This window comes from Sus scrofa, chromosome 14, assembly GCF_000003025.6.
Source record: "Sus scrofa isolate TJ Tabasco breed Duroc chromosome 14, Sscrofa11.1, whole genome shotgun sequence".
Taxonomy (NCBI): Eukaryota; Metazoa; Chordata; class Mammalia; order Artiodactyla; family Suidae; genus Sus; species Sus scrofa.
In genome coordinates, this window is record NC_010456.5 from 4,280,389 (window position 1) to 4,307,897 (window position 27,509).

Below are 27,509 nucleotides of genomic sequence, written 5' to 3' on the forward strand. Positions count from 1 at the left end.
CCTACACCACAGCCACAGCAACGTGGGATCTGAGCCGCATTTGCAACCTACACCATAGCTCACCACGACACTGGATCCTTTAACCCACTGATCGAGGCCAGGGACTGAATCTTCCTCCTCATGGATACTAGTTGGCTTCATTACCACAGAGCCACAATGGGAACTCTATGTGTGTTCATCGTGTCTCTACAATTTAGCCTTTAGCTCCTTAAAAACATATTTTACAGTAATATCACCTTGACTTTCAATATGTGACACAGGCCCAGACACATCGCTGGCCTGAGGATAATGAACTCGGCCCAATGTCCTCGCCACTTGAGAACCGGGAAGTGTCCGCTAGTTCTTCTGAGGTTTTCTAGTGCCTACCACGATGCTGAGTGCATTACAAGTGCTCGTTCGGTATCCATTTGTCAATAAAAAATGCCATTCAAGCTTTTGCTGCACTTTCCCATTGAGTACATCATAAGTAAGCCAGGATATAAGGCCTTTTGCTAGCAATAGTCAGACTGACAGAGACAGTACAGGCACATTGCCATGACAACTGATGGAAAAGGGGAAATGATCCAAGTTAGAATAAATCCCTAGAACTTTTCCTGAGAATTGCACATATTCTAAGTCCAGCTTGTCCCAAGGTCATCTTTGCCACCAAAGAAGGGGCTTCAGACAGACACCAGGTCAGAGCTTGGGTCTTGGATTCTCACTTCAGATTATCAGAAGCCCCCACCTGTCCTAGGAATAACTGACTCTTCCAAAGTTCCCTTACATGGGAATAGAATAGCCCATCTAGCAGTTACTGTTGTGGCTTAGCAGGTTAAGAATCCGACATAGTGTTCTTGAGGATGTAGGTTCGATCCCTGGCCTCGCTCAGTAGGTTAAGGATCCAGTGTTGCCACAAAATGATGTGTAAGTAACAAATGCGGCTCGGATCCAGTGTTGCTGTGGCTGTAGTGTAGGCTGGCAGCTGCAGCTACAGCTCCAATTCGACCCCTATCTTGAGAATTTACACATGCTGCAGGTAAGGCCCTAAAAAAAGAATAGCCCATCTATAACTAGTCTGCATAAGACAGACTCTCCCAGACTTATCCAAATGTGTACACAGGAGACAAAGCCAAAACTGGGCAGCTATGGAAGTTATGGAACAAAAAAAAAGGATGGCCTAAAGTCTAGAAAGCTTAGAGTATCTTCCTAGACCTGCTTCTCTTTTTTTTTTTTCTTTTTAGGGCTGCATCTGAAGCATACGGAGGTTCTCAGGCTAGGGGTCGAATCGGAGCTGTAGCTGCCAGCCTATACCACAGCCACAGCAATACAGCCATATCTTCGACCTACACCACAGCTCATGGCAATGCCAGATCCTTAACCCATTGACCGAGGCCAGGGATCGAACCTGCAACGTCATGGTTCCTAGTCAGATTCGTTTCTGCTGCGCCACGATGGGAACACCGACCTGCTACTATCTTGCTTCTGGAACTTGGGGAATCACTTTACTTCCCTGAACTCAGTTTCCTCATTTGTTAAATAAATTGGAGAATTAGGTCTTAGTTAATCCCTAAGGCTTATTTCAAGTCTAACAGCCATAAACTAGTCTTAGAGGTAAAACGATGAGATCTCGTCCAATGTTGACTCTGTCACTCTTCACTACCTTTTCCCCCCAATTTCTTTCAGGTCTCTGCAAGACAGGAGTTTTCATTTGCCTGATCACATGCTTATTTTACTACTAGTCAAATCTGTTGCCTGTTAAATGAAAACTGTCAACAGTTTCATATTTAAACAGAAGTACCTTGACAGTTCTTTTTTTTGGTCTTTTTAGGGCCGCACCTGAGGCATATGGAGATTTCCAGGCTAGGGGTCGAATCGGAGCTGTAGCCGCCAGCCTACGCCACAGCCACAGCAATGGCAGATTCAAGCTGTGTCTGCAACCTACACCACAACTCACAGCAATACTGGATCCTTAACCCACTGAGTGAGGCTGGGGATCAAACCTTCATCCTCATGGATGCTAGTCAGATTCATTTCTGCTGAGCCACCACGGGAACTCCCTAATTTTATTTCTGATTTAAAAAGTGTGTAGGAGCATATAAAAAAAAAAGATAAAAACATAGAATGCAAAACATCTCATAACTCAGAGGCAGTCACTGTTAACATCTGTATATATTTCCAATATCTTCTCTGAGGGTATATGTATACATATAGATAATAGAGATTATACTATGTGGGTCATTTCCTACAGAATTTCTACTCAATATTGTATTGCGAAAAATTTTCCCATGTTTAAAATATTTTTCTGGGAGTTCCCATGGTGGCTCAGTGTTAACAAATCTGACTAGTATCCATGAGGATGAGGGTTCGAACCCGGCCTCGCTCAGTGGGTTAAGGATCTGGCGTTGCCGTGAGCTGAGGTGTAGGCTGCAGATGAGGCTAGGATCTCCCACATTTCTATGGCTTTGGCGTAGGCCAGCATCTGTAGCTCACCCCCTAGCCTGGGAACTTCCTTGCTTCAGATGCTGCCCTGGTTTATGCTTTGTTCCATGGAAATGTACAGAACTAGTGATTTGATTTGCTGTGGTTTGTCCGCATCATGTTTTCCTTGATCGGGATTTTCCAGCAAACGAAGAGAGACACCCATTACAGCAGGAAAAACTAGGTCGCTGCAGGAGCTTTTCTTCCTCTGCCCTTCTATAATTTTCTTCCCCAATAATCATTTGTAAAAAAGAATAAGCGGTTGGTTCCTAGTTGGATTCATTTCCGCTGCACCATGACGGGAACTCCAAGAATAAGTGTTTGCATGTCTATTTGTAATGCTGATTTCTGGAAGCCTTCTTTTAAATGCTTGAGAACTATGATATGAAATCTTCTCAACTGACATATGGAGACTCTGAGACAAAAGGAATTGAGGATTGGCCCAGGGTCACACTGTTCATAAGGGGACAGTCGACACTGAGACGGGAGCTGGTGACTCTGAGTCTCATGTTCCAACCATATTCCCTGCTGCTGAGGCCAGCTGGTCTTGCATTCTTTGGGGGTAAAATAAGGATAGGATTTCAACAAACAACAACAGGACAGTAACCAGTATACAATCTGATAAGGTGAGTGGTCTTTAGGAGAAAAAACCTTCATATGGAAATATAAGATTGGTGGAGATTGTTCCTTCTCAGGAAAAGAGCAACACATTTGCATTAATCTATTAGATTTTTATTATGAACTATGTGCAAGTTACCTTGCTAGGTATGACAGATGGAAGACACAGATAATTATAAAATAGAGTCCCTGCTTAATACAAACTAGTCAGGGAGATATGCCATTTATAAACTCTTGGAAAAGAGCCTCACACATAGTAATTAATATGTACATTATTGATCAAAGCATACAATAATAATGCTAGTTAAAACATATTGAGCCCTTGCTATTTACCAAATACTTTGCATTAATCTTTCTCTGTCTCTCTCTCTCTTTTTGCATTAATCTCTCTTATTGCTTGCAAGTTTATGAAGAAGGTAATATTATGATCCTCATTTTGCATATGAGACCCAGAGGCAATAAATAAACAAATACATTTTTGTTTAAGATGATAAAACAATTAGGGTAAACAAGGCTTCAGTGAAATCTGTCTGGCTCCAAAGACCCTTAACTATAATGTTGTATTCCACCCCGTCCTCAAGAGATCCTCTCTGTAATGGAAAAAAATAAAAATCATTACATTAAAAAAAAGACAGAGAGATCCTCTCTGTGTGAATGTGACTTCGGACATCTGACATCCATTTTAAAACAAAAAAATAGACCCCCCCCCAAAAAAAAAACCCTGCAATATCAATTATTTATATCACTGAACTATGTCTTCGGATTTTTAGCAGTGTATGAAAGTGTTTACCCTATTGCAATTGGTCTACATCTGTGTTTAGCTCTTTTCACTGTTATTTTATTTCATTATTTTATTATTTTAATTTTTTTTTTTTTTTTTTTTTTGTCTTTTTAGGGAAGCACCCACAGCATATGGAAGTTCCCAAGCTAGGGGGTGAATCAGAGCTGTAGCTGCTGGCCTGCATCACAGCCACAGGCGCGCCAGATCTGAGCTGCGTCTGTGACCTACACCACAGCTCACGGCAACACCAGATCCTTAACCCACTGAGCAAGGCCAGGGATAGAACCTGTGTCCTCATGGATACTAGTCAGATTCGTTTCCCCTGAGCCATGATGGGAACTCCCTTCACTATTATTTTATATAAATAATTCCATAGGAGTTCCTGTTGTGGTGCAGTGGTTAATGAATCCGATTAGGAACCATGAGGTTGCGGGTTCGGTCCCTGCCCTTGCTCAGTGGGTTAACGATCCGGCGTTGCCGTGAGCTGTGGTGTAGGTTGCAGACGCGGCTCGGATCCCGAGTTGCTGTGGCTCTGGCGTAGGCCGGTGGCTACAGCTCCGATTCAACCCCTGGCCTGGGAACCTCCATATGCCGTGGGAGCGGCCCAAGAAATAGCAACAACAACAACAACAAAAGACAAAAAGACAAAAAAAAAAAAAAAAAGAGTTTCAGGGTCCTTTGAGAATCTGACAAATACCTACAAGTCATCTCTACCAAAGACGTCCATATGTATACATTTTGCATAAGAGCTCACAGATTTCCATGGGTCCCTAGTTAATGAAGTCTGTTATAGCAACCTTATCTCTATCATTTTTTTCCTTCAAAATGCTTTTCTAAACTACTCTCTTCTCTACATCCCATTGCCAATCCCTCCCATCTGTATCCAAGGTTACAGAGAAGAACAATGCAGGAAAAAAAAGAGAGAGAGAGAGAGACAATGCTGTCCTTACAGTGATGAGTTCTGTGATGGAGGTCAGGCCAGCATGCTGTGGATGGCTGGAGGAAAGCCATCACTCTAGCTCGAGTCATCACTGCTCACCCCAGACAAATTTTTTTTTTTTTTTTTGGTCTTTTTGCCTTTTCTTGAGCCAATCCCTCGGCATATGGAGGTTCCCAGGCTAGGGGTCTGATCGGAGCTGTAGTCGCCGGCCTACGCCAGAGCCACAGCAATGCCAGATCTGAGCCACGTCTGCAACCTACACCACAGCTCACGGCAACGCCGGATCCTTAATCCACTGAGCAAGGCCAGGGTCACCCCAGACAATTAAAATCACTTCCTAACAGGTCTTGATTTCTCCTTTGCCTTCTGCTCTAATTCATTTTTCTTAGTAGAACAAGATGCCATTTTAAAGCCTAACCAGATCACATTATCCCTTCGGAAAACTCTCCAATAACACTAAGGATAAAATTCAAACCCCTACCCATAGCTTCCGAGGCTCTATCTGACCTGGTCCAGTCCTTTCTCCTCCTGTTCTCTGCTAAGCTTAATCCATCCTAGCCCCACTTTCCTTCTGCCTAAGGACTTTTGCATTTATATTCGTCTCTACCTGGATCACATGCCCCCTGGAGAATCCATGACTTTCTTTCTCTCTTCATTTAGGGCTCAGGTGGCAGACAGGCACATTTCCTGACCACACTCTCTAAAATCTTCTCTCCCTCCTGATCATTGTTTACTGTTCACTCTGCTTTATAATTTTTCATCACACTTGTCGCTGCCAGGAACTTAATTAATATACTGTCTTCTGACTTTTTCACACCTATAAGTGCCACGAGAACAGGGACTTTGTTTACATACTGGTGTATCTCTAGGACTTACAACAGTACCCAGGATACATAATAAGGTGTTTCCAGATTTATTAAATGCATGTTGGGATTAATACTTTGTTTATGCAGTAGAAACCATAACTGATTCCTGATCACAGAGTAAAAAGTTAAAGAAAACTTTTTTTAAAAAAGAAAAATCTTGGGAGTTCCCGTAGTGGCACAGCAGAAACGAATCCGACTAGGAACCATGAGGTTGGGGGTTCAATCCCTGGCCTCGCTCAGTGGGTTAAGGATCTGGCGTTGCCGTGGCTCTGGCATAGGCCGGCGGCTACAGCTCCAATTAGACCCCTAGCCTGAGAACTCCATATGCCACGGGTGTGGCCCTAAAAGACAAAAAATAAAAATAAAAATTTTTTTAAAATTAAAAAAATAAAAATCTTGGAGTTCGTTTGCAGTACAGCAGGTTAAGGATCTGGTGTTGTCACTGCAGTGGCTTGGGTCACTGCTGTGGCGCAGGTTTGATCCCTGGCCTGGGAACTTCCACATGCTGTGGGCACAGCCAAAACATTTTTTTAGTTTGTTTTTTAGGGCCACACCCATGGTATATGGAGGTTTCCAGGCTAGGGGTGGAATCAGAGCTGTAGCTGCTGGCCTGCACCACAGCAACAGCAACGAGGTATCTGAGCCATGTCTGTGACCCACACCTCAGCTCACGGCCACACTGGATCCTTAACCCACTAAGAGAGGCCAGGGATTGAACCTGTGGCCTTATGGATACTAGTCAGGTTCATTTCTGCAGCTCCATGATGGGAACTCCAAACAAATTTTTTTTAATAAATAAAAAATAAAATATTGAACTACTCCTAAAATAAAAGGATAAAAGCTGTAATGACAGTTAACAGTCTGGTATTCATATCTGAAACTTACCTATTATTGTGAAAAATTAGCATAAGACCAGATTTGGAATTTCTATAAAAAAGAAATGCTGGAGTTCCCGTCGTGGCAGAGTGGTTAACGAATCCGACTAGGAACCATGAGGTTGCGGGTTTGGTCCCTGCCCTTGCTCAGTGGGTTGAGGATCCGGCGTTGCCGTGAGCTGTGGTGTAGGTTGCAGACGCGGCTCGGATCCCGTGTTGCTGTGGCTCTGGCGTAGGCCGGTGGCTACAGCTCCGATTCGACCCCTAGCCTGGAAACCTCCATATGCCGCGGGAGCGGCCCAAGAAATAGCAACAACAACAACAACAACAACAAAAATTAAAAAAAAAAAAAAAAAAGAAATGCTTTGTATTTGGGGGAAAAAAATCAGTGTGAATACAATTTAGAGGACTGAAAATACACAGAAAGGTTATAAATTAAAAATAGAACTCTTAATTGGCACAACATTGTAAGCCAACTATAATTTTTTTGAAATCGTTTTTAAAAAAAGAATTCTTGAGGGGTTCTCTTGTGGTGCAGTGGGTTAAGAATTCAGAGTTATCACTGCAGTGGCTCGGATTCGCAGCTGCGGTAGGGGTTCGACCCCTAGTCCGAGAACTTTCATATGCTGAAAGCAAGACAAAAAAAAAAAAGGCAGAAGTTTCATCTTCATATTCACACATATATACACATATGTACTTAGAATGTATACAGATTAATCTACTCTATATACAAGTTTGCAACTGCTTTTTTAAAAAAAACCTTAATTTGGTGTTCCCGTCGTGGTGCAGTGGTTAACGAATCCGACTAGGAACCATGAGGTTGTGGGTTCGATCCCTAGCCTTGCTCAGTGGGTTAAGGATCCGGTGTTGCTGTGAGCAGTGGTGTAGGTTGCAGACTCGGCTCGGATCTGGCGTTGCTGTGGCTCTGGCGTAGGTTGGCAGCTACAGCTCCAATTAGACCCCTAGCCTGGGAACCTCCATAAGCCGTGGGAGCAGCCCGAGAAAAAGCAAAAAGACAAAAAATAAAATAAAATAAACGTTAATTTATCTTGGAAGATTTTAAAAATTTCAACACTTAAGGCTGTACTAATTCTTCAAAGGCTGAGGAATATGTTTGACTAGGCCAGAACTTATGAAGGGACATGTACCTTAGATTATTTCTACAGTTTTGCTATTTCACAAATGTTTCAATAAATATCTCTGTATACATATATGTATAAATATAGATCACATATATATAATATATATGATATGATATCTAATAAATCATAAACAATTGAAAACATTTGTTAGATATACCGATATATATATATATATCACATCACAATGGTCTTCTAAAGGCCAAAGGCAATGGCAACTTATATTCCTGCTTGCCTTCTCTTCAGTTTTTGGCATTAATAGTACCATAATCCATCCTTAAGATTTTCTCCTCTTTTTCTTCCAGGACATGTGCTCTGGGTTCTCTCCAACTCCAGTAACATCCCAAGTTTGATTACAGGATGCTCTTTCCTTTACTCATTCCCTAATCTTGGTCTTTAGCATCTTCCATAGTACGCACACTCTCTAGCTTATTTGTTTTATTTTCATATTACCAAATGGTGATATTATAAATTTGATCTTGGATTTAGCCCGGAGATCGACTCCTGGGATGTGTACCTATTCAGTCCAACAGAAATCTCATTCTGAATATTCCACAGGCAACTTAACCAAACAGCGCCCCCAATTAGCTTACTACTTCTCCTCCTCCACCACCAGTAAAATTCCTCACTTTCCTTCTCTATTTTCTACCCAGTAATCAGCACCAAAACCCACCAAGCACTCGGGCTGCAAGCCTGTACTGCCATCTTCCACAGCCAGCTCGTCATTCTTACACTAGTTCTGCGCCCTAAATACTTTTCAAACACATCCCACTTTGGTCTTTCACGCTGCCACTATCACCCTAAAACAGTCCAATATATACATATTTTTGAACCGATATATAAGTGAATGAATTGGAAAGGAAGCTAATAAAGTGAAAGAAGTAATAGTCACCGGAATAGGTTCTATATTGTTTCTCAAAGCAATTTTTAGAACTCTCTTCACTCAAAATAATGAAATGCCGTAACGAAATAGACATCGGTTGGCGTTTTCCTGCATGGAATCGCCTTTCTTCCCCTTCCCTCTTGTCTTCTTTCTCCCGCAAACCTTGCCTTTCTCTGGGTGCCTCTCCCTGGCCGGGCGCCCGCCCCCCAGCACGCTGGTCAGCTCCTCTCGAGGGCGCGCGGGTTTAGCCCCGCCCACGCGGATCCCGAGTCACAAGGACGCCGGCGGGCGGGGCTCAACCAAGGGGGCGGGGGCTTCGCAGCGCGCATGGGCGGAGCGGGGCGCGGGCCGCCCCAGCTATATCTGCGCCTGCGCGGCGCCGCTGCGGGGCCAGTCGGGACGGAGGAGACAAGATGGCGCTGCGGGCGATGCGGGGGATCGTGAACGGGGCCGCGCCTGAGCTACCCGTATCCACCAGCGGGCCCATGGTGGGGTCTCGAGAGCAGGCGCTGGCAGTCAGCCGTAACTACCTCTCCCAGCCTCGTCTCAGTGAGTATTCGAGAGCAAGACGGATCCTGTCTTTGCTTTTAGCCCAGCCCCTTGCTCCCACTCACCTGCTTAGCCAGAGGGGTGGGGTGTGTGACGGGGTTTGTTTTTCCCTCTGGCGTCCCCATATTCCGACCCAGACGTCTCTCTCTAGGAGAAGATTTGAGTGTACCTTAATTTCCATGACTGAGGTGGGCTAAGTGCAAGAGCGCCAGCGGGAACTTTTTTCTGGGTTGGTGGGCTGCTGGCTCTTGCCCCGCCCTCTCCAGCTTCCCGGGGCTGGAGCATGCTCAGGCGCTTGCTTCCTGTCTCGGAGGGAAGGCTGCTCCTTGCCACTCCTATCCTAATCTTCCCCTGGCCTCATTTGGATCTGCAGGGGTCAGGGGAACGTCCCTTCCCATCTCCTTGCCCGGGGTGTGGACCTCAGGGCAGGTCCTGCGCTCCTGCGGAGGGAGACGGTGTGGTGTCATCGCTGACGTGGTGAGGCCTTTCGTGGATGGAGGTCAGGCCCACAGCCAGAGGGAGATGTTGTTTGCAGGAGAGGCTGCTCCGCAGGAGAACACCTAGATATGAGAGAAAGCTAGAGCTGAAAAGTACCCTGCAGGTCATCTAGTCTAGCCCTCTCATTTTACAGTGAGACGCCTAAGGTTCCGGGAGGGACAGGGCTTGCCAGGGTCGACACCTCATTATTCACAGAACAGGAATATACCAGGTTTCTTGCCGGACCTTTTTCTACGATTGACTTTGTTGAGTGCAAGGCTGTTTTGGGGAAGACAGCAGCTTTGCCTATATTATATACCATATGTGCAAAGCATATGCATAGGCATGTTTGCGTTGTGATTGTAAACAGACCTTCATAAAGCAGGCCTAAGTGGACTGCTCAGCAGTTCCCAAAGAAATGATTCTTGTGTAGTAGCATCAGACCTCTTGCAGAGCTTCCTTAGGAACTGGGAATGAGCCCTGGAAATTGACTCTTTAAAGCTTAGGAAAGCACCGGACGTTTCCCCCGGTGATGAGACCGTATTTGCACTGGTTACTTGCCAGAGTACCTGTTTGTGGGTGGCTTCTTGGTTAAAAAGAATTTCAGATGAAGGGTTTCAGTTTGGGGCGCTCTCCTGCCTGACTAATCCCATCCTGATCAGTCACTGGGTCATGTGATGGCACTGCAGAGTGAGGAAGAAGGCGACTTGAGTCTATGGTTTGCGGAGATGTGCTTTTTTTTCTGGCAATTATTTTCATTAGAGAATGCCTGTTGAGAGTTTATAGGAGCTGAAATAAATGGCTTAAGAAATTGACGTTCTTATATAGACTTTGACAATAAATTTGTACCTGACAGTTACAGATACTCTTTTATGAATTGCCTGTGTGTTTTATTGTTCTTTGGGTAGAGTAGATAGACATTAGTGGTGCTTCTAGGAAAAGATTTTAAGGGGCAGTAGTCATTTTCCGACGATGTAATTTATTCACTGAATTTCAATTCAGAGAGTATCGGCTGAAATGATAACATAGTTGAAAGAGTACTGCATGATTAAAGTTGTAAACCCCTATAAGGGAGATGAGTATGATTTCTTAACATTCTGTGTGTGCTTAGCCAGTGACTGAAGAACTTCTCCAGAGAAGATTCCTCTGGACGAAATTGTTGCAGCATAATGCCTAAAACAGAAGCTTTAGAGTTCAGGAACCCCTTTTGTATCCTCAGGGCCTGGCACAGTATTTTACAATTGCTATATAGCTTACATTTAAACCCCTTGTTCTAATAGTGGGTGAAGTCATAATGTGGAAGGAAAGGAACCACGGTAGGGAGTCGGGGTACTTGCGTTGAGTTTCCATTCTGTGTCTGGGTTATTCTAAAAAGCGCAAATGGTACCAGACTTAGGCTAACAGCTAGCTGCATTTGAATATCATCTTTTTCCTATATTGCCACAGTCTTACTTCTAGTTAATGCTTTTAATTTCTTCTGAATAAATGTTGATTAACTTCTTAATTTTTCTAAAGATTGATGATACCATCCTAGGTTAAAAAGTTATAGTTATTTAATTTGCGCTTTTTGAACAAAGGAATCAGTTCCACTGCACAGATTGGATCCTGTTAATTTTTTTAAATTCCGAATTATGAGACTGTTAACAAGAAATGGAAAATGAGATACACGGGGTTAAAATAATCTTGAGCACATTAGTTGAATTTCAGTGTCACAAGGAAAGAAAACTTGATTTCCTTTTAAACTTTGAACAAGGTTCAGTAATATACATAGAACTTTTGGATGTTAAACATTTTGAATTAGATAATCTCCATTGTGCTTGAGACCCTCGATCAGCTGTCTAAATCTTTCTTACTTCATGAAGCAGAGAGTCTTTTCGAGAGTCGAATAAAGGAACAGTGGCCTGCCCTTCTCTAGGACCTCTCCCTCCTTGCCCACTGCTCGAGGTGGGGTTCCTACTTTCGTTGCTCAATAGAAGGTGATTCTTCAGTTTTCCTTTTGCTAATAAGGTGTAGGCTAAAGGGCTAGATCTCTTATTGTGCAATGGCTTTCAGATTTTTCTTTGAAAATTTCACAATCGTTAAGTAGTGTTAGTCCTGTTGAATAATCTCATATCCTGCAGGAGGAAGAGGATGTCATCTGACAAAATGTGTGTTCCTTAACGCCTTTGTAGTTCAGGGGTTTTAAATGTTACTCCATAAATATTTATTGCCGGGTTGATAGTTCAGGATCAAAGATGTGACTTTGGGGACGTAAATTGTGTTCAGCATGCTGTGTAAACAAGTGTTGCTGTGTTGTCAGAAATTCTTACCATTCCCTGTGGATTTAGGTTCTTGTTCATTTGGAATTTTCAAGGGAAAAGTGATCATTATTTCTAAGCATAGAAATATTTATGTAATTTGTGAATCGGTTTTGATTTTTTGAAGAGCAGCTTGGTGTCTTTGGCAGCTTTAAACTTGTCTTTTTGGGCTTTTGATAGTAATGGTAAGGCGCTCTGGCTAAATATTGTTGAAAGATAAAGGTGGTGTTTGATATTGTTTTCTGTGCTTGTTGCCCCACTTCCGCAGGTAGTTTTATTATTGTGGAAAGGAATTATAGTTTGTATATAAACAGTCATCTTTCTATATTTTTAAATAATACTGGAGACTAAAGGTCACCCTAACTTTAGAATTTTGGGGTGATGGTGGTGAGGACAAACATAAATTTCTTAGAGATGTAGTTTTAAGTGTCAAGTAGCTGTACCAGCCTTGCCTGCCTCCCAGTGTGCTCTTAAATTAAAGTGAGGGAAAACCTATCTGAAGATGCTCTGTAAAGTATGAAACATTTTGGTTTAGTAACATTTTTTTCTTTAGTTTGGATTATAAAGGTGTTTTTTTTTTTTGGTTTTATTAGGCCCGCGCCTGTGGCATATGGAGGTTCCCAAGGCTAGGGGTCAAATTGGAGCTGTAGCCATTGGCCTACGCCACAGCCATAACAACACGGGATTGGAGCAGAGTCTGGAATTTACACCACAGCTTAAGGCAATGCTGTGTCCTTAACTCACGGAATGAGGCCAGGGATTGAACCTGCATCCTCATGGATGCTGGTCAGATTTGTTTCCGCTAAGCCATGGTGGGAAATCCCAATAACATTTATTAGTTTAGTTTGTACCCAATTTAATTTATTTATTTTTATTATTTTTTTTTTAATGAGAGTTGCAACATTTATTTCAGTTTCTTTTTTTCTTTCTTTTTTTTTTTTTTAACCCCACCCACGGTACGTGGAAGTTCTGGGGCCAGGGATCGAACCTGTGCCACAGCAGTGACTCGAGTCACAGTTCGGGAATGCAGGCATCCTAACCCACTAGGCCACCAGAGAACTCCCCCCAATTTAATTAAAGCAGTCATGTTGCTTAACCTGATTTGTATCCGAAATGGTCTCCTTATGCTTCATGCTTTCCATTGAGAGAAAACTGCTGAAGCGTGTTCCTTAGATTCTCCCTTTTCTGCTTTAACTCTCCTAGTTTCTACACTCCATTGGAGAAAGACTGTTTTTCAGTAATGATAAAAGAGTTCCCCAGAACACAAAAAATGACCAATTCTGTTTTAGAATTTAAGCTGCAGCACAGAGTTAAAGAATAAGTGACTTGAGCCAGACTGTGTTACTTAGGCAAGTTACTGTGTTTCTGAGAATCTTTTTTCTCTTCTAAACCTTGGCATGGTATTAGTTAACTCATAAACCTGTTATGGAGATTAAGAAAGAATTCCTGACAAGTGCTTATGTGTATGGTGGTGTTGGTGTAAATCAGTTAATTCAAAGGGTTACCTACTGGTTTTTTTAAAAGTCCATATACATTGAGACTGCTTTTAGTAAAGCAGAATCTTGTCTTCCATGGTAGGAGTCAACTTGATTCACTCTTTCCAGGAAAAGCAGTGACTGACTAGTGTTTCTTTTTCTTGGTCATGCTTTTGCCTTGTGACTGGCAAAACTTCATAATTTTGAATGAGCATAAATTTAAGCCTGGGATTTCTGAAGGATCATTGTTGTAGAGATTTGAAGTTCAAAGGAAAATTTCAGAACCTGAAGCATTTTACTTATGTGACATTTTATTCAAAACAATTGCTTATAAATCTCAAACTAGATTTCCCCTACCCCTCAGGCCCATTCCCTGCTCCTATTTCCAGCTGTTTAAATACAGGTTTTGAAAAACTGTTTCTATAGGTTTAAAAACTGGGTGCTAAGAAAACACATTTCTTCATTTTTTTCTTTTTTTTGTCTTTTCTAGGGCCACTTCCTGCAGCATATGGAGGTTCCCAGGCTAGGGGTCTAATTGGAGCTGTAGCCACCGGGCTACGCCACAGCAACTCAGGATCTGAGCCACGTCTGCGACCTACACCACAGCTCACGGCAACACCGGATCCTTAACCCATTGAGCAAGGCCAAGGATCGAACCCACAACCTGATGGTTCCTAGTCATTAACCACTACACCACGACGGGAACTCCGAAAACACATTTCTAACTTAGCTCATTTTCACATCCACATAGCAATTTTAGAAAACCATTGAAAAACAATATTTGGATTCTTAAAATGAGAACAGTGGGAGTTCCCGCTGTGGTGCAATGGCATCAACCATGTCTCTGCAGCACCAGGACACAGGTTCAATCCCCACCCCTGCACAGTAGGTTAAATGACCCGGCATTGCTGCAGCTGTGGTATAGGTCACGGATTCGGCTCAGGTCACGGCTGTGACTCATCTGATCCCTGTCTCAGGAACTCCATATGCCATGGGACAGCCAAAAAAGAAAAAATGAGAACAATGAAGAAATTGTTTTAGGGGTAGGACTTACTTTTAAGAGTATTATATCATTTTAAAATGGGAGGATTATCATAAAGGTAGCAGGAAATGTGACAGCTGGGGTCTTCCTAATAATCTTGCAGGGATGACCCATTTTTTTACACCATTCAAGTAACTTTTAAAATTTGTGACTTGCCTTTTATCTAAGGTTAAAAAAAGAGAGAAAGAGAGAGAGAAATTTAGGGGCCTCTGCTGAGATCATTACAGTGTCCCGAGTGCTTGCTTGCCTGCTCTGTCTCAGTGTTGCTTCTCAGTATTATGTCCTGGTCGAAAAAATTGTGTTTCCAAATTCTGAAGCCCCTTGAATGGATAGACTGGTTATTCAGTGGTTTCCTCATTCTTGGGAGTCCACATTCGTGCCAGAAATTTCTGTCCAAGATCTCGTTAAGAAATCAGGCAAGTAAGGAGTTTCCATTGTGGCTCAGTGGTAGTGAACCTGACTGGTATCCATGAGGATGTGGGTTAAAGGACCTGGCATTACTCTGGCTGTGGTGTAGGCCAGCAGCTGCAGCTCCTATTTGACCCCTAGCCTGGGAACTTCAATGTGCCACAAAATGACAAAAAGGAAAAAAAAAAGAAAGAAAAATTAAGCGAGTGAAAAATTCTCGATTGTTGACAGCTTTTTCAGTTTTGGGGGGCCTTGTAAACATTTATTTCTTTCACTTGTTTTCCAGCTTTTCTGATTATGAAATTTTGTTATTTCCAACATTTTTAGAATTGCCTTTCCTGAGTTTTATGATTTTAAGCCTGATTACCATTAATTACACTTGATATGTATGTAGGTGTGATGTGGTTCAGGGATAGTTACCTCTTTCCTAAATGAGGGATTTGGACAGTGTGTTGGTAGAGCTAATTTGCAATAGAATATATAAGCCTCTGCACTGATGATGACATGTGACTTCTTTTTTTTTCTAAGGATATTTTTTTCTTATCTTATATGATCTCTAGCCTCACATTCCACAGCACACTCCCCCTTCATAAATTTTCTTCATAGTTTTTATGATACCATTTAATCATGGCTTTTTATCTTAACAGACTACATTTTCTCACATGTCCTTTGTAAGTTTTGTCATGTCTGCTTAAAGTTAAGGATTCCTTTCCCCTTCCCTATCTACTTTGCTAAGTGCCACCTCATCTATAAAGCTTTTTCTTTTCTCTGCAAAGTAAAAACCCTTGCTGGGTTTCCCCGCCCTCCCGCAGACCCTCAGCATACCTCTATCAGAGCTCTTAACTCCCTCTTTTCCATATCACATTGGAACTCTTGGGGGAACTCCCTTCTGTGCCTTTTTGTATCCTGGGTCTTTGAAACAGTGTGATTTAGAGTAAGGATTTAGAATGCTTTTGGTTGGATAAAGGGGGATTAAGAAAAGTAGTACCGATGCAGGCATATTTTATAATTCAGTGAAAATTTTCATAACTGAGTGCTTCATATAATAATAGATGTGATAGAATAGAGAGGGGGGTTTTGGTAATACCAGAGAGATGATTTATACTGTTGTCCTGTTTGACTAGAGCTGACTCTTTTGTGTTTCTTTTCAGCATACAAGACAGTATCAGGAGTCAATGGTCCACTAGTGATCTTAGATCATGTTAAGGTAATACTGCTGTCGTTGTTATCTAACCATGTATGAAGTTAAAAGCATGATATTAAGCACTGTTTAGTATACTTTAAATTTTTTGTTGTGACTTTTAAGCCACCGTCCCTTGGTCCGAACGTCTAGGAGACAGAATTTTAGATAAAAATCAGAAGATCTGATTCTAGTACTGGCTCCAGAATTTAAAATTTTGTTTGTTTGTCAGTCCTATTCACAGGTTTATTAGGAAAACAACAATGATATTTATGAGAGTTCTGTGACTTGTAGGATATTATAAATATGTGGTATCTTACGGCTCTTGTCATAGACTACCACATACTCTAACTACTTGCTATAGCATTTGCCTTATTTTCTCTACTAAAATTTAAGGTCTTTGAGTGAATAAACAATGCTAAAAGTTATAGGATATAGTCTGTAATTGAATACCCTGGATAAAGCCTCCTGCTTGAGCTCTGTGATTAAAATATCTTCAGAGGAAATAATTTATATAATATGTTCTCTGGAACAGTCTGCACTGGTTGTTGTTGGGTGGATTGAGAGAAAGGTACACAGTTACTAGTTTGTTGAGAGAAGTAATGATGGAAGGAGGTTTGGCATGCGGCCCCTCTGGAAGCAGAAAATGAATTGAAAAACATTTCTCAAAAGAAAGAGCAAAGTGCATTGTCTCTTCAGCTTTACAGTATACGAATTAATCTCAAGATTAAGCATATAGGAGTTCTTGTTGTGGCTCAGTGGTTAATGAACCCGACTAGTATCTATGAGGACGCAGGTTCAATCCCTGACCTTGCCTAGTGGGTTAAGGATCTGGCATTGCCGTGAGCTGTGGTGTAGTTTGCAGACGAGGCTTGGATTCCGCATGGCTGTGGTGTAGGCTGGCAGCTACAGCTCCAGTTCAACCCCTAGCCTGCAGCACCTCCATATGCTGCGGGTTCAGTCCTAAAAAGACCAAAAAGATTAAGCATATAGCTTACCCTGGCCACAGTTTCGTTATAATATGTAGTTTGACTCAAAACCTCAATATTTAGCACTAAAGTTGTGCAAGGTTTTAGGCAGGCGCCTGTTAATGTTTTATGAAAGAATGGAGTATACTTTCTTTTTTAGCTGTACCTGCAGCATGTAGAAGTTCCTGGACCAGGATCAAACCCATGCAACAGCAGTGACCCAAGCCACTGCAATGACAATACCACATCCTTAACATGCTACACCGCAAAAGAACTCCTACACTTCTGTATTTTGAGGAAGTATAGAAAGCATTGTTTCTTTGTCCTTTGTTTCTTCTTCTTCTTCTTTTTTTTTTTTTTTTTCCAGTTTTACTGGGGTATAGTTGATTGACAATATTGTATTAGCTTCAAATGTACAGCAAAGTGAATTGGTTATACATATACATATATCCATTATTTTTTCCCACATAGGTTTTTATGGAACACTGAGTAGAGTTCTCTGTGCTATACAGTGGGTCCTTGTTAGATATCTATTTTATATCTAGTAGTGTGTATATGTGAATCTCATCTTCCCAGAAAAAAAGTATATTCCATTTTATATTAGGGAAGATTTTCGTTCCTGTTTTAAAAATACTAAACTTTTGTATTAGTAGATATACTTTCGAAAGCAGTTAAAATATTCACATTTCAACTATGTTAAGCACTGAACTCAGCACTAAAAATTTATAAGTACATGAACATCTAATTGGTAAGTGCTGTGGAGGGTGAGGGCAGGAGGCTATGAGGGTAACAGAAAGAACTTAGGAAACATCTTAGAGGAAGTCATCTTAAGGAAATGACTTTTCCTTTAAAAAATTTTTATTGGATGTTTGGGGTATAGCTCTAGCTGAGGAAAAATGGTAAGTAAAAATTTATGTACTTGTATGAGTGGCTTTATACTGCCAGATGTAGAGTGCTTTTTTTTTAACTTGAACCATACGCAGAGGATCAAGGAACAGAAATTTTATGTAGATCATAGCAGAATAGAACATGATGGAGACTTCTGCTGTCTAACTCATTTTATGAAGATAGCACATCTTTGATTCCCAAGCCAGACAAAGGATAGTATCAGGAAAAAAAAAAAAAAAAAAAAAAAAAAAAAACACAGTGTAGCTATTCTCAATTATAAGCACAGATTCCAAAATTCTCAATGAAATGTACGTGTGTGTTGGATAGTAGCAAAAATCAAAAGAATTATGGGGATACCTGTTTTCACCACCACTATCCATCTTTGTTCCATCTTTGTGCTTGGACCCTAAGCAGTACTGTGGGGAAAGAAAATTAGAGGATGAAGGGATTAGAAAGGAAAAGCCACCGCTGTCATCATTTCTTGGTGATATGATTAACACTAGTCCTTCGGTGAACAGTGTTGGAAACAATGGTGTAAAACTGTTGCTGGATGCAGGATCAGTCTGTAGAAACCAGCAGTGTTTTGTATAGCAGAAGTAGTAACTGCTAGAATAGTTAGTAACTTTTTATAGAAAACTGCCAGGCTTTGTTAAACGACATAAAAGAAAACTTCAAATAAGTGGAGATGCCACATTCATGAATGAAAAGACTCAGAATAAAAAAAGATGTTCAGGAGTTCCTGTTGTGGTGCAGCAGAAACAAATCTGACTAGGAAGCATGAGGTTGCGGGTTCAATCCCTGGTCTCACTCAGTGGGTTACGGATCCCGCGTTGCTGTTAGCTGTGGTGTGGGTTGAGGATACAGCTTGGATCTGAGGTTGCTGTGGCTGTGGTATAGGCTGGAAGCTGTAGCTCCAGTTCGACCCCTAACCTGGGAATCTTCATATGCTGCGAATGCAGCCCTAAAGAGCAAAAAAAAATTTCTCTAGGTAACAAAATCAGTTAGAGATAGAATACTTCAGAATAAATGCTTGGCATGGGAATAAGCAGATATTTCAGTGGAGCAAAATTAAGATTTTCTTTTTTTTTTTTTTTGGTTGATTTTTAGGGCCACACTTACAGCATATGAAAGTTCCCAGGCTATGGGTCAAATTGGAACTGCAGCTGTAACTCTACACCATAGCCATAAAAACAATGGATCTGAGCTGCGTTTGCGACCTACACCACAGTTCACGGCAACGCCAGATCCTTAACCCACCAGTGAGAACAGGGATCAAATGTGCAACCTCACGATTACTGGTTGGGTTTGTAACCTACTGAACCACAACGGGAACTCTAGATTCTTAAAACTAGCTCTCTTCATACCTGAGAATTTGACTTGGTAAATGATAATGGCTGCATTACAAGGCAATGGAGGACATTTTGTGCTACTCAGTATTTGGCTTTCTGTATGAAAAAAATAAAAATAAAAATGAGAAAAATAAGATTACATACCAAAAATAAATCCAAATGGATTAGAGACCTAAACATGAAAAACCTATTAGAAGACAATATATGTGTATGTATAACTTTGCTGTACACCTGAAACTAACACAATACTGTAAATTAGCTATAATATAAAATTAAATTTTAAAAAAGAAGGCAACATTGGGAGTTCCTGTCGTGGATCAGCAGAAACGAATCTGACTATTATCCAGGAGGACGCAGGTTCAATCTCTGTCCTCACTGTGTGGGTTGAGGATCCGTCGTTGCCATGAGCTGTGGTGTAGGTCACAGACACAGCTCGGATCTGGCATTGCTGTGGCTGTGGTTTATGCCGGCAGCTGTAGCTCCAATTTGACCCCTAGCCTGGGAATCGCCATATGCTGTGGGTGTGGCCCTAAAGAAGAAGAAGAAGACAATGTAGAAGACCATTTTTTGACTTCAGATTGGAAGGTTTCCCTACACAAGAAACAAAAGGCACAAATCATAAAGGAAAACAAGTCATTTTATTACAAAATTTTCTGGATGATGATACCATAAACAGAATTAGAAGACAAGAAACAGACTGAGAGCAGATATTTGCAAAAGAACTAATATATAGAATCTATGAAACTTACCTAAAAATAAATAAGAAAAAGCAGATCCAGCTGAAAAGTGAGGAATTACATATAGGAAAGGAAGTCTGAATTGTCAGTAGATGTGGAAAGATGCTCAATATTAGAATCAGGAAAATGAAGTAATATTTTTCACTTGATCAAAAATGGTAAAAGTTAAAGTTTACTAATGTAAGATTGGCAAAGATGTAGGGAAAAAATACTTTTCTATACTACTAGGGAGATTGTAAAGTAAAAGTCCCTTTGCAGAGTAATTTCGGAAAAATAAAGGATACAGCCTGTAGCTCACCACTAGGAACCAGATACTTTGGAGAATTTCAGGCCCACCTGTATGAGGAGCCACATGTGAGAAGTTCATTGCAGCATGTTTGTAATAGTAAAAATTTAGAACAGCCTTGAATACGAGTGGTAGAAGAACAGCTGAATAAAATGTAGTATCACTTGGAATTCTCCTTGTGGCTTACTGGTCACGAACCCGACTAGTATCCATGAGGTTGTGGGTTTGATCCCTGGCCCCACACAGTGGGTTAAGGATTTGGCATTGCAGCATCTGTGGCATAGGCCGGCAGCTGAAGCTCTGAGTTGACCCATTGCCATTGTCTGGGAACCTCCATAGTGCTGCGGATGTGGCCCTAAATTAAAAAAAAAAAAAGTAGTGCCATTTGAGTTTATTTTAACCATAGCTCTTCTGACATTAATTCTAAGATGCCCATTTATTCACATTAGCCTTTCCAAAATCAAATATCCTACAATCAATGTAGCATCACAGATGCACACAGATGCATTGGCAGATGTTTTCCTTCTAATCACACAAAATATATATGTATATATATATATATATATATACATATATATTTTGTCTTTTTAGGGCCTCACACATGGCATATGGAGGTTCCCAAGCTAGGGGTCGAATTGGAGCTGTAGCTGCCGGCCACAGCCTACACCACAGCCACAGCAACTCAGGATCCGAGCCGAGTCTGCCACCTACACCACAGCTCACAGCAACACCGGATCCTTAACCCACTGAGTGAGGCCAGGGATCAAACCTGCAACCTCATGGATCCTAGTTGGATTCGTTTCCTCTTTGCCAATGATGGGAACTCCTCAAAAGAGTATATTAATAAAATAAGGTAAATATTACCATAACAGAGCCAAAACATAAGGTCACGTGGGGGAAAAAAAGTTGCAGGATGATATATTTAGAATGTTACCATTTAGGTAAATAAAACACTATACAGTACATTTTTGGAAACATGCAATTTAAAACATTAAAGATGGATTAGAGGAATACATATCTGGTGAGGAGAATTAGATTTAAGGTGGGAATGTTAGCATTGTTTAATTATATTAGTAATCTTTTTTTTTTTTTTGCTTCCTAGAGCCACATCCACAGCATATGGAGCTTCCCAGGCTAGGGGTCTTATCAGAGCTACAGATGCCAGCCTATGCCACAGCCACACCAGATCTGAGCCATGTCTTCAACCTACACCACACCTCACCCCGAATTCTTAACCCACTGATCAAGGCCAGGGATCAAACCCACAACCTCCTGGGTCCTAGTAGGATTTGTCTCTGCTGCATCACGATGGGAACGCCAGTAATTATTCTTTTTTTTTTTTTTGTCTTTTGTCTTTTTGTCTGTTGTTGTTGTTGTTGTTGTTGTTGTTGCTATTTCTTGGGCCGCTCCCGCGGCATATGGAGATTCCCAGGCTAGGGGTTGAATCGGAGCTGTAGCCCCCGGCCTACACCAGAGCCACAGCAACGCGGGATCCGAGCCGCGTCTGCAACCTACACCACAGCTCACGGCAACGCCGGATCGTTAACCCACTGAGCAAGGGCAGGGACCGAACCCGCAACCTCATGGTTCCTAGTCGGATTCGTTAACTACTGCGCCACGACGGGAACTCCTAATTATTCTTTAGTTGAATTTTATTCCTATCCTCCCAAAGCACAAGGTGACTACATAGCCCAGAAACAAACATCATTTCTGAGTAGTGGAAACATGGCTATTTATGAGTTTAGTCTCTTTCTATAGTCTCAAAACTTTAAAACATACACACAGAAGGAAAAAACTTACTTCCTATGTTTTCATAGATTTACGATTCTTCCCTCTGTACCTTATGCTGTGTTTACCAGTATGTGTGCCAGTGACAAGTGTTTTAAGGACTTAAACTACCGGAGGATACTCTAAATTCTTAGTATACACTTGGTGTGTTGGGGAGGTGGAGGGATGACACATGCATTTTGAGAAGCTTTTAAAATGTTGGTTATTGAGCTTTTATTTTTTTTTCCTATTTAGTTTCCCAGATACGCTGAGATTGTGCACTTGACACTACCTGATGGCACAAAGAGAAGTGGGCAAGTTCTAGAAGTCAGTGGTTCCAAAGCAGTGGTTCAGGTAAGCATCACTTTCAAATCCTGGCCAGTTGAACTTTTTTCCGATCACAAAAAAACATGAGAAACACCAATAGTTTTTCTCTAGTGATTATTACATAAGAACATGGAATTCCCTCAACTGACAGGTGGTGTGATGTCTTGATAAACCCATCCTAAGTTGAAAGTATCCTAAGTTGAAAATGCATTTAGTATGTGGAAGCTACCAAACCTCATAGCTTCACTTATATTAAAAGTGCTCAGAAGACCTAGCATCTAGCTGTGTAAAATCATCTGACACAAAGCCTGTTTTATAATAAAATGTTGACTATCTTGTGTAATTTATTGCATACTGTAGTGAAAGTGAAAAACAGCATGGCTCTGTGGGTACAGAATGATTGTAAGTATATATCAGTCATGGTGGTGTGACTGGCCTGGGGTCGGGGTAGGGGGAGCCCAAAGCTTACTGCTGCTGCTGTCCAGCCTCTCAAGAGAGCATTGTGCCACACAAGCCCAGGAAGAGGTCAAAATTCATAATGTGGAGTATAATTTCTACCAAATGCGTATTGCTTTTGCACCATTCATAAAGGCAAAGAATCTTAAGTCAGGGACCCTCTGTATCTTCAGAGATTGAATACTGGCTATGAGGGAAGAAAATTGTTTTTTCATGTTTTCTTGCCATATGTCAGCCACCTATATCCATTCTAGCCCAGTACTCCACTGGCAAAATGGCCTTTTTTCCCTCTCTCTTTCAATGGATAAAATGAAACAGATAATCATGTAGAAGGAGGGAGATGAAAAGCAGATTTCACAGCTCACAGCATATTGGATGAAACCAAAACAAGATCTGAGTCTTTCTTTAAATTGTCTGTGATAATTCCTAGTTTTTAATGTTAACTGACCTTAGGAAATGCCAGTTTTCTCAAAGAATGTGTTGCCCTAAAAAGTAATCTAGAGCACAGATCAGCAAAATTTTTGTAAAAAGCTAGATAGTAAATGTTTTAGATTTTGTAGGTCTCTGATGCATGTTTTTAGGCTTTCTCTTCCTTCCTTCCTTTTTTTTTTTTTTTTAAACAACGCTTTACAAATGTAGAAAACCTTCTTAGCTTGTTTGATGGATTTGACCTGTAGGCATGACCCTGGTTAAGAGGTTGATAATTTGGTTCATTACCCACCACGGACACTTCTTCATTCATGATATTGAAAATAGTCACATTTATATATTTTACTTTATAAGGGCTGTTTAACAGACAGATAAGTTTTAAGTGCTTATAATCTAAATTTCTTTTACCCTTCTGTTTATTTTTCTTTCCTGATAGGTATTTGAAGGGACCTCAGGCATAGATGCCAAGAAAACGTCCTGTGAGTTTACTGGGGATATTCTCCGAACACCAGTGTCTGAGGATATGCTTGGTAAGCAGATATTATTATTCATTGAGCAGAGATGTTTCCTTTTTAACATATTTCCATGAAGTTTTTTTAAAGATTATGAGTATTTGAGCCATTGTCCACTCTGTGCTGTCTTGTTATGTTGGACAGGTCGGGTATTCAATGGATCGGGAAAACCCATTGACAGAGGTCCTGTTGTACTGGCTGAAGACTTCCTTGACATCATGGGTAGGGGCAAAAAATGGACTTCTATGTTTTTGGGAAAATAACATCTATCTTATATCTTTGCCAGATGGAGAGTGATTTTTATGATATTTTAAATAACCAACACACTCCACATTTAATTATTTTGTTTATTATTTAATAAATTGATTTTTCCTAGAGATTATCGTAACATTTTATATAAAATACCTTAAGATACTGTAGAATATCACTAGTGGATTCCCCGTCATGGCTCATTAGTAACAAACCCTACTAGTTCAATCCCTGGCCTCACTCAGTGGGTTAAGGATCCGGCATTGCCATGAGCTGTGGTGTAGGTCACAGACACTGCTTGGATCCGGTGTTGCTGTGGCTTCAATGTAGACGGATAGCTACAGCTCCAATTGGACTCCTAGCCTAGGAGCTTCCATATGCCGTGGGTGCGGCCCTAAAAAGACAAAAAAAAAAAGGTATCACTAGGGTATATCTGAAATGTAAATGGTAAAGCTATGATGGCTTTGAAATTAGGATTTCTCTCTTATTTGCCAGACCTTACATTTCACTGTACTACCATGTGTTTTGTGACTCTACGAAAGATTAATGGAAAAATATTTAAACAGTTTCAGATTCTAGAAATAACTGATTTTTTAAGATAGAAAGAAATGCTTTAAGTGGCTGTAGTCTTAATGTACAGACATATTAAAATTTTCCCTTTGGAAATGTATTAGGCCAGCCAATCAATCCTCAGTGTCGAATCTACCCAGAGGAGATGATTCAGACCGGCATCTCGGCCATAGATGGCATGAACAGTATTGCTAGGGGGCAGAAAATTCCTATCTTCTCAGCTGCTGGCTTACCGCACAACGAGGTGAGAAATGTGATCTGTTTGGGATGAAATTTAAGAAGGAAGAACTTCCAGATGCTTTACTGGAATGCTTCACTGTTAGTGAGAAGCCAAATAAAGGGTTTTCAAGCTAAGTAGCCAATGTTATTGTTTATGTAATCCAATTACATTGAATCTTTATCCATGTATATCTGACTTCTGCTTACTCTTATGACTCTGCAAAAATTACAAAATAATTTTGTTGGGTAATGCCCTTTAAGACACCTAAATTTCATTTGTGATTACAATTCCCAAAAGTTTGGGAAAAAGTTATTGTAGAAATATTATTTTATATTTCAACTCACTTCTTTTGCACTCCTCATCAGATTGCAGCTCAAATCTGTCGCCAGGCTGGTTTGGTAAAAAAATCCAAAGATGTGGTAGACTACAGTGAGGAAAATTTTGCAATTGTGTTTGCTGCTATGGGTGTAAGTATAATTTTTTTCCGTTTTAGTATGAAATATAAAATTACTTATATTATTAGAACAGTGTAGAAGACTACACATATATCATTGAATTTATCGCTAGCTAGAGAAGTTACAACTTGGCATTTTGGGCAAACAGTGGATTACTATTTAGCATTTGACCATGGAATATAAGAATAATTCTTTTTGTGCCAAAGCAGGCTGTTACTTTGTTGGTTTCTGTGAACAATTTTTGAGTACTTGAAACTTTAAAAGAAGGAACAATACAGATCTATAGGTTGGCCTTCACCAGAAATAAATATTGAGAATTTTTCTTCTCCCAGCACTGATGAAGTCATTGCCATTTAGGTAAACATGGAAACTGCCCGGTTCTTCAAATCTGACTTTGAAGAAAATGGCTCAATGGACAATGTCTGCCTCTTTTTGAACTTGGCTAATGACCCAACGTAAGTAAACAAATAGAGCTGTTTCTCTCTTCACATAGGCTTCTAGTAAAAAATGTTACCTTGGACTAGGGAGGTCAGATGTTATAATGAAAGTGACACAGGCCTGGCAATGAGATGACCATATTAAAATTCTAGCTCTGCTTTTTTGCAAGTTCTTTGGTTTGGGGCAAGTCGCTTCGGCTCTGAAGCTCAGTTTCTTCTTTCATAAAGTGTGATAAATACTACTTCTCTCACAGGATTGTTGTGCATATTAAATGAGCTAATAGTATAAAAAATTACTTAGCATGTAGTCCATACTCAATAAACGACCTTTTCCTCTTACCTGCGCCTGGCCCCTGTCTCTTTCCTTCCTTCCTCCTCCCTCTCCCTCCCTCTCTTTCAGTTTTGAGAAGTTTACATATATATAGTTCTGAGAAATTATGGGCATTTACAAAGTAGTCAAACTATGTAGCACTAAATAATTCTTATTAGGTAAATACATAAAATAACTCTGCCTTACTTAAGAACTTTTAAAGTAATTGCTCAACCCTCCTCAATTTATGTAAACCTTTAAAGGGGAGACTGTACGATTATTTCTAGAATCATTTTGTTTTGTTTTTGGCCTTTTTGTTTGAGTGACACAAGGCTTGATGTTTCATTGCAGTATTGAGCGAATTATCACTCCTCGCTTGGCTCTAACCACAGCAGAGTTCTTGGCCTATCAATGTGAAAAACACGTATTGGTTATCCTGACAGACATGAGTTCTTATGCTGAAGCACTTCGAGAGGTAATTTTTTTCTTTTTTCAATTAAAATGGATTAATTTTCAAGGTTATCTTGTCCCTCTGCAAGTTTTCATTTTTTTAATCATGTTTTTCAAAATTCATTGCTCATATATTAGTAGAATACCTTAATCAGAAAAGAAAATAGAACTTCTGTCAGATTAGTTGAAACATTAGAGGATGAGATTTAATTTATTAGCCTATTTATCATACTGTCACTGTCTCCATTGATTAAGACCTGATTCTAAAAGAAAGTAAATGATGCCAGCTATTTAATCAGTTACTCTCTCAGGAAGTTCTGTTTCTGTCCAGACTGTCAGTTTTTAGCCCTTTTCAAGAATTTAATTTTTAATGTCAATTTTTATTTGTTTACATAAATGAAGACTATACTCTGGCATAGTGCTTCTCAGCACTTTTTTCCTTCAGAAAACTCAGTGTTTATTTAGAAACAATATAAAGATTCTAGCAGTTACCATCCAGATGTGTGGGGTGTTCTAATGCAGATTAGCTGAAAATTTGGTGAATTGCTCTTTAAATTTGTAAAAAAAGGGAAAAAGACTTTTTTTCTTTTTCTTTTTCTTTCTTTTTTTTTTTTTTAAGGGCCACACCCTCAGCATATGGAGGTTCCCGGGCTAGGGGTCGAATCTGAGCTCCAGCTGCCAGCCTACACCACAGCCACAGCAATGCAGGATCCAAACCTAGTCTGCGACCTACACCACAGCTGACAGAAACACTGGATCTCTAACCCAGTGAGCAAGGCCAGGGATCAAACTTGCATCCTCATGGATACTAGTTCGATTCATTTCCGCTGAGCCACTACAGGAATTCCAAAACTGGATTTATAACCCTCTGTGCCACAAGGGCACTTCCACAAGCCCTTTTTAAAAAATATTATTGTTAGATTCAATAGACGTATAATTGTTCTTTGGTTTGGGGCAAGTCGCTTAGGCTCTGAAGTTTTCACTGAAATTGCCACTGAAGTTTTCTATATGTTTATCTTGCCTCCTACATTATCTCCTTACACATTGATAAAAGCTGATCTGCAGACCACACTTTGAGTAGCACGGTTGGAGCATGCTCTTTTGGAGGTTCA

The 27,509-nt window shown here is 40.6% G+C and overlaps 1 protein-coding gene across 1 annotated transcript in view; it reads left to right on the forward strand.

Moving 5' to 3' along the window:
- ATP6V1B2 (ATPase H+ transporting V1 subunit B2) overlaps window positions 8,869–27,509 on the forward strand; it is a 29,331-nt gene continuing 10,690 nt past the window's right edge. Inside the window, exons 1-9 of the mRNA XM_003483379.4 lie at window positions 8,869–9,108; window positions 15,959–16,014; window positions 22,238–22,336; window positions 23,631–23,724; window positions 23,851–23,928; window positions 24,630–24,769; window positions 25,111–25,212; window positions 25,558–25,655; window positions 26,299–26,422. Coding sequence (XP_003483427.1) covers window positions 8,973–9,108; window positions 15,959–16,014; window positions 22,238–22,336; window positions 23,631–23,724; window positions 23,851–23,928; window positions 24,630–24,769; window positions 25,111–25,212; window positions 25,558–25,655; window positions 26,299–26,422 — 927 coding nt within the window. The 5' untranslated portion in view covers window positions 8,869–8,972. The remainder of the gene's footprint in view (window positions 9,109–15,958; window positions 16,015–22,237; window positions 22,337–23,630; window positions 23,725–23,850; window positions 23,929–24,629; window positions 24,770–25,110; window positions 25,213–25,557; window positions 25,656–26,298; window positions 26,423–27,509) is intronic.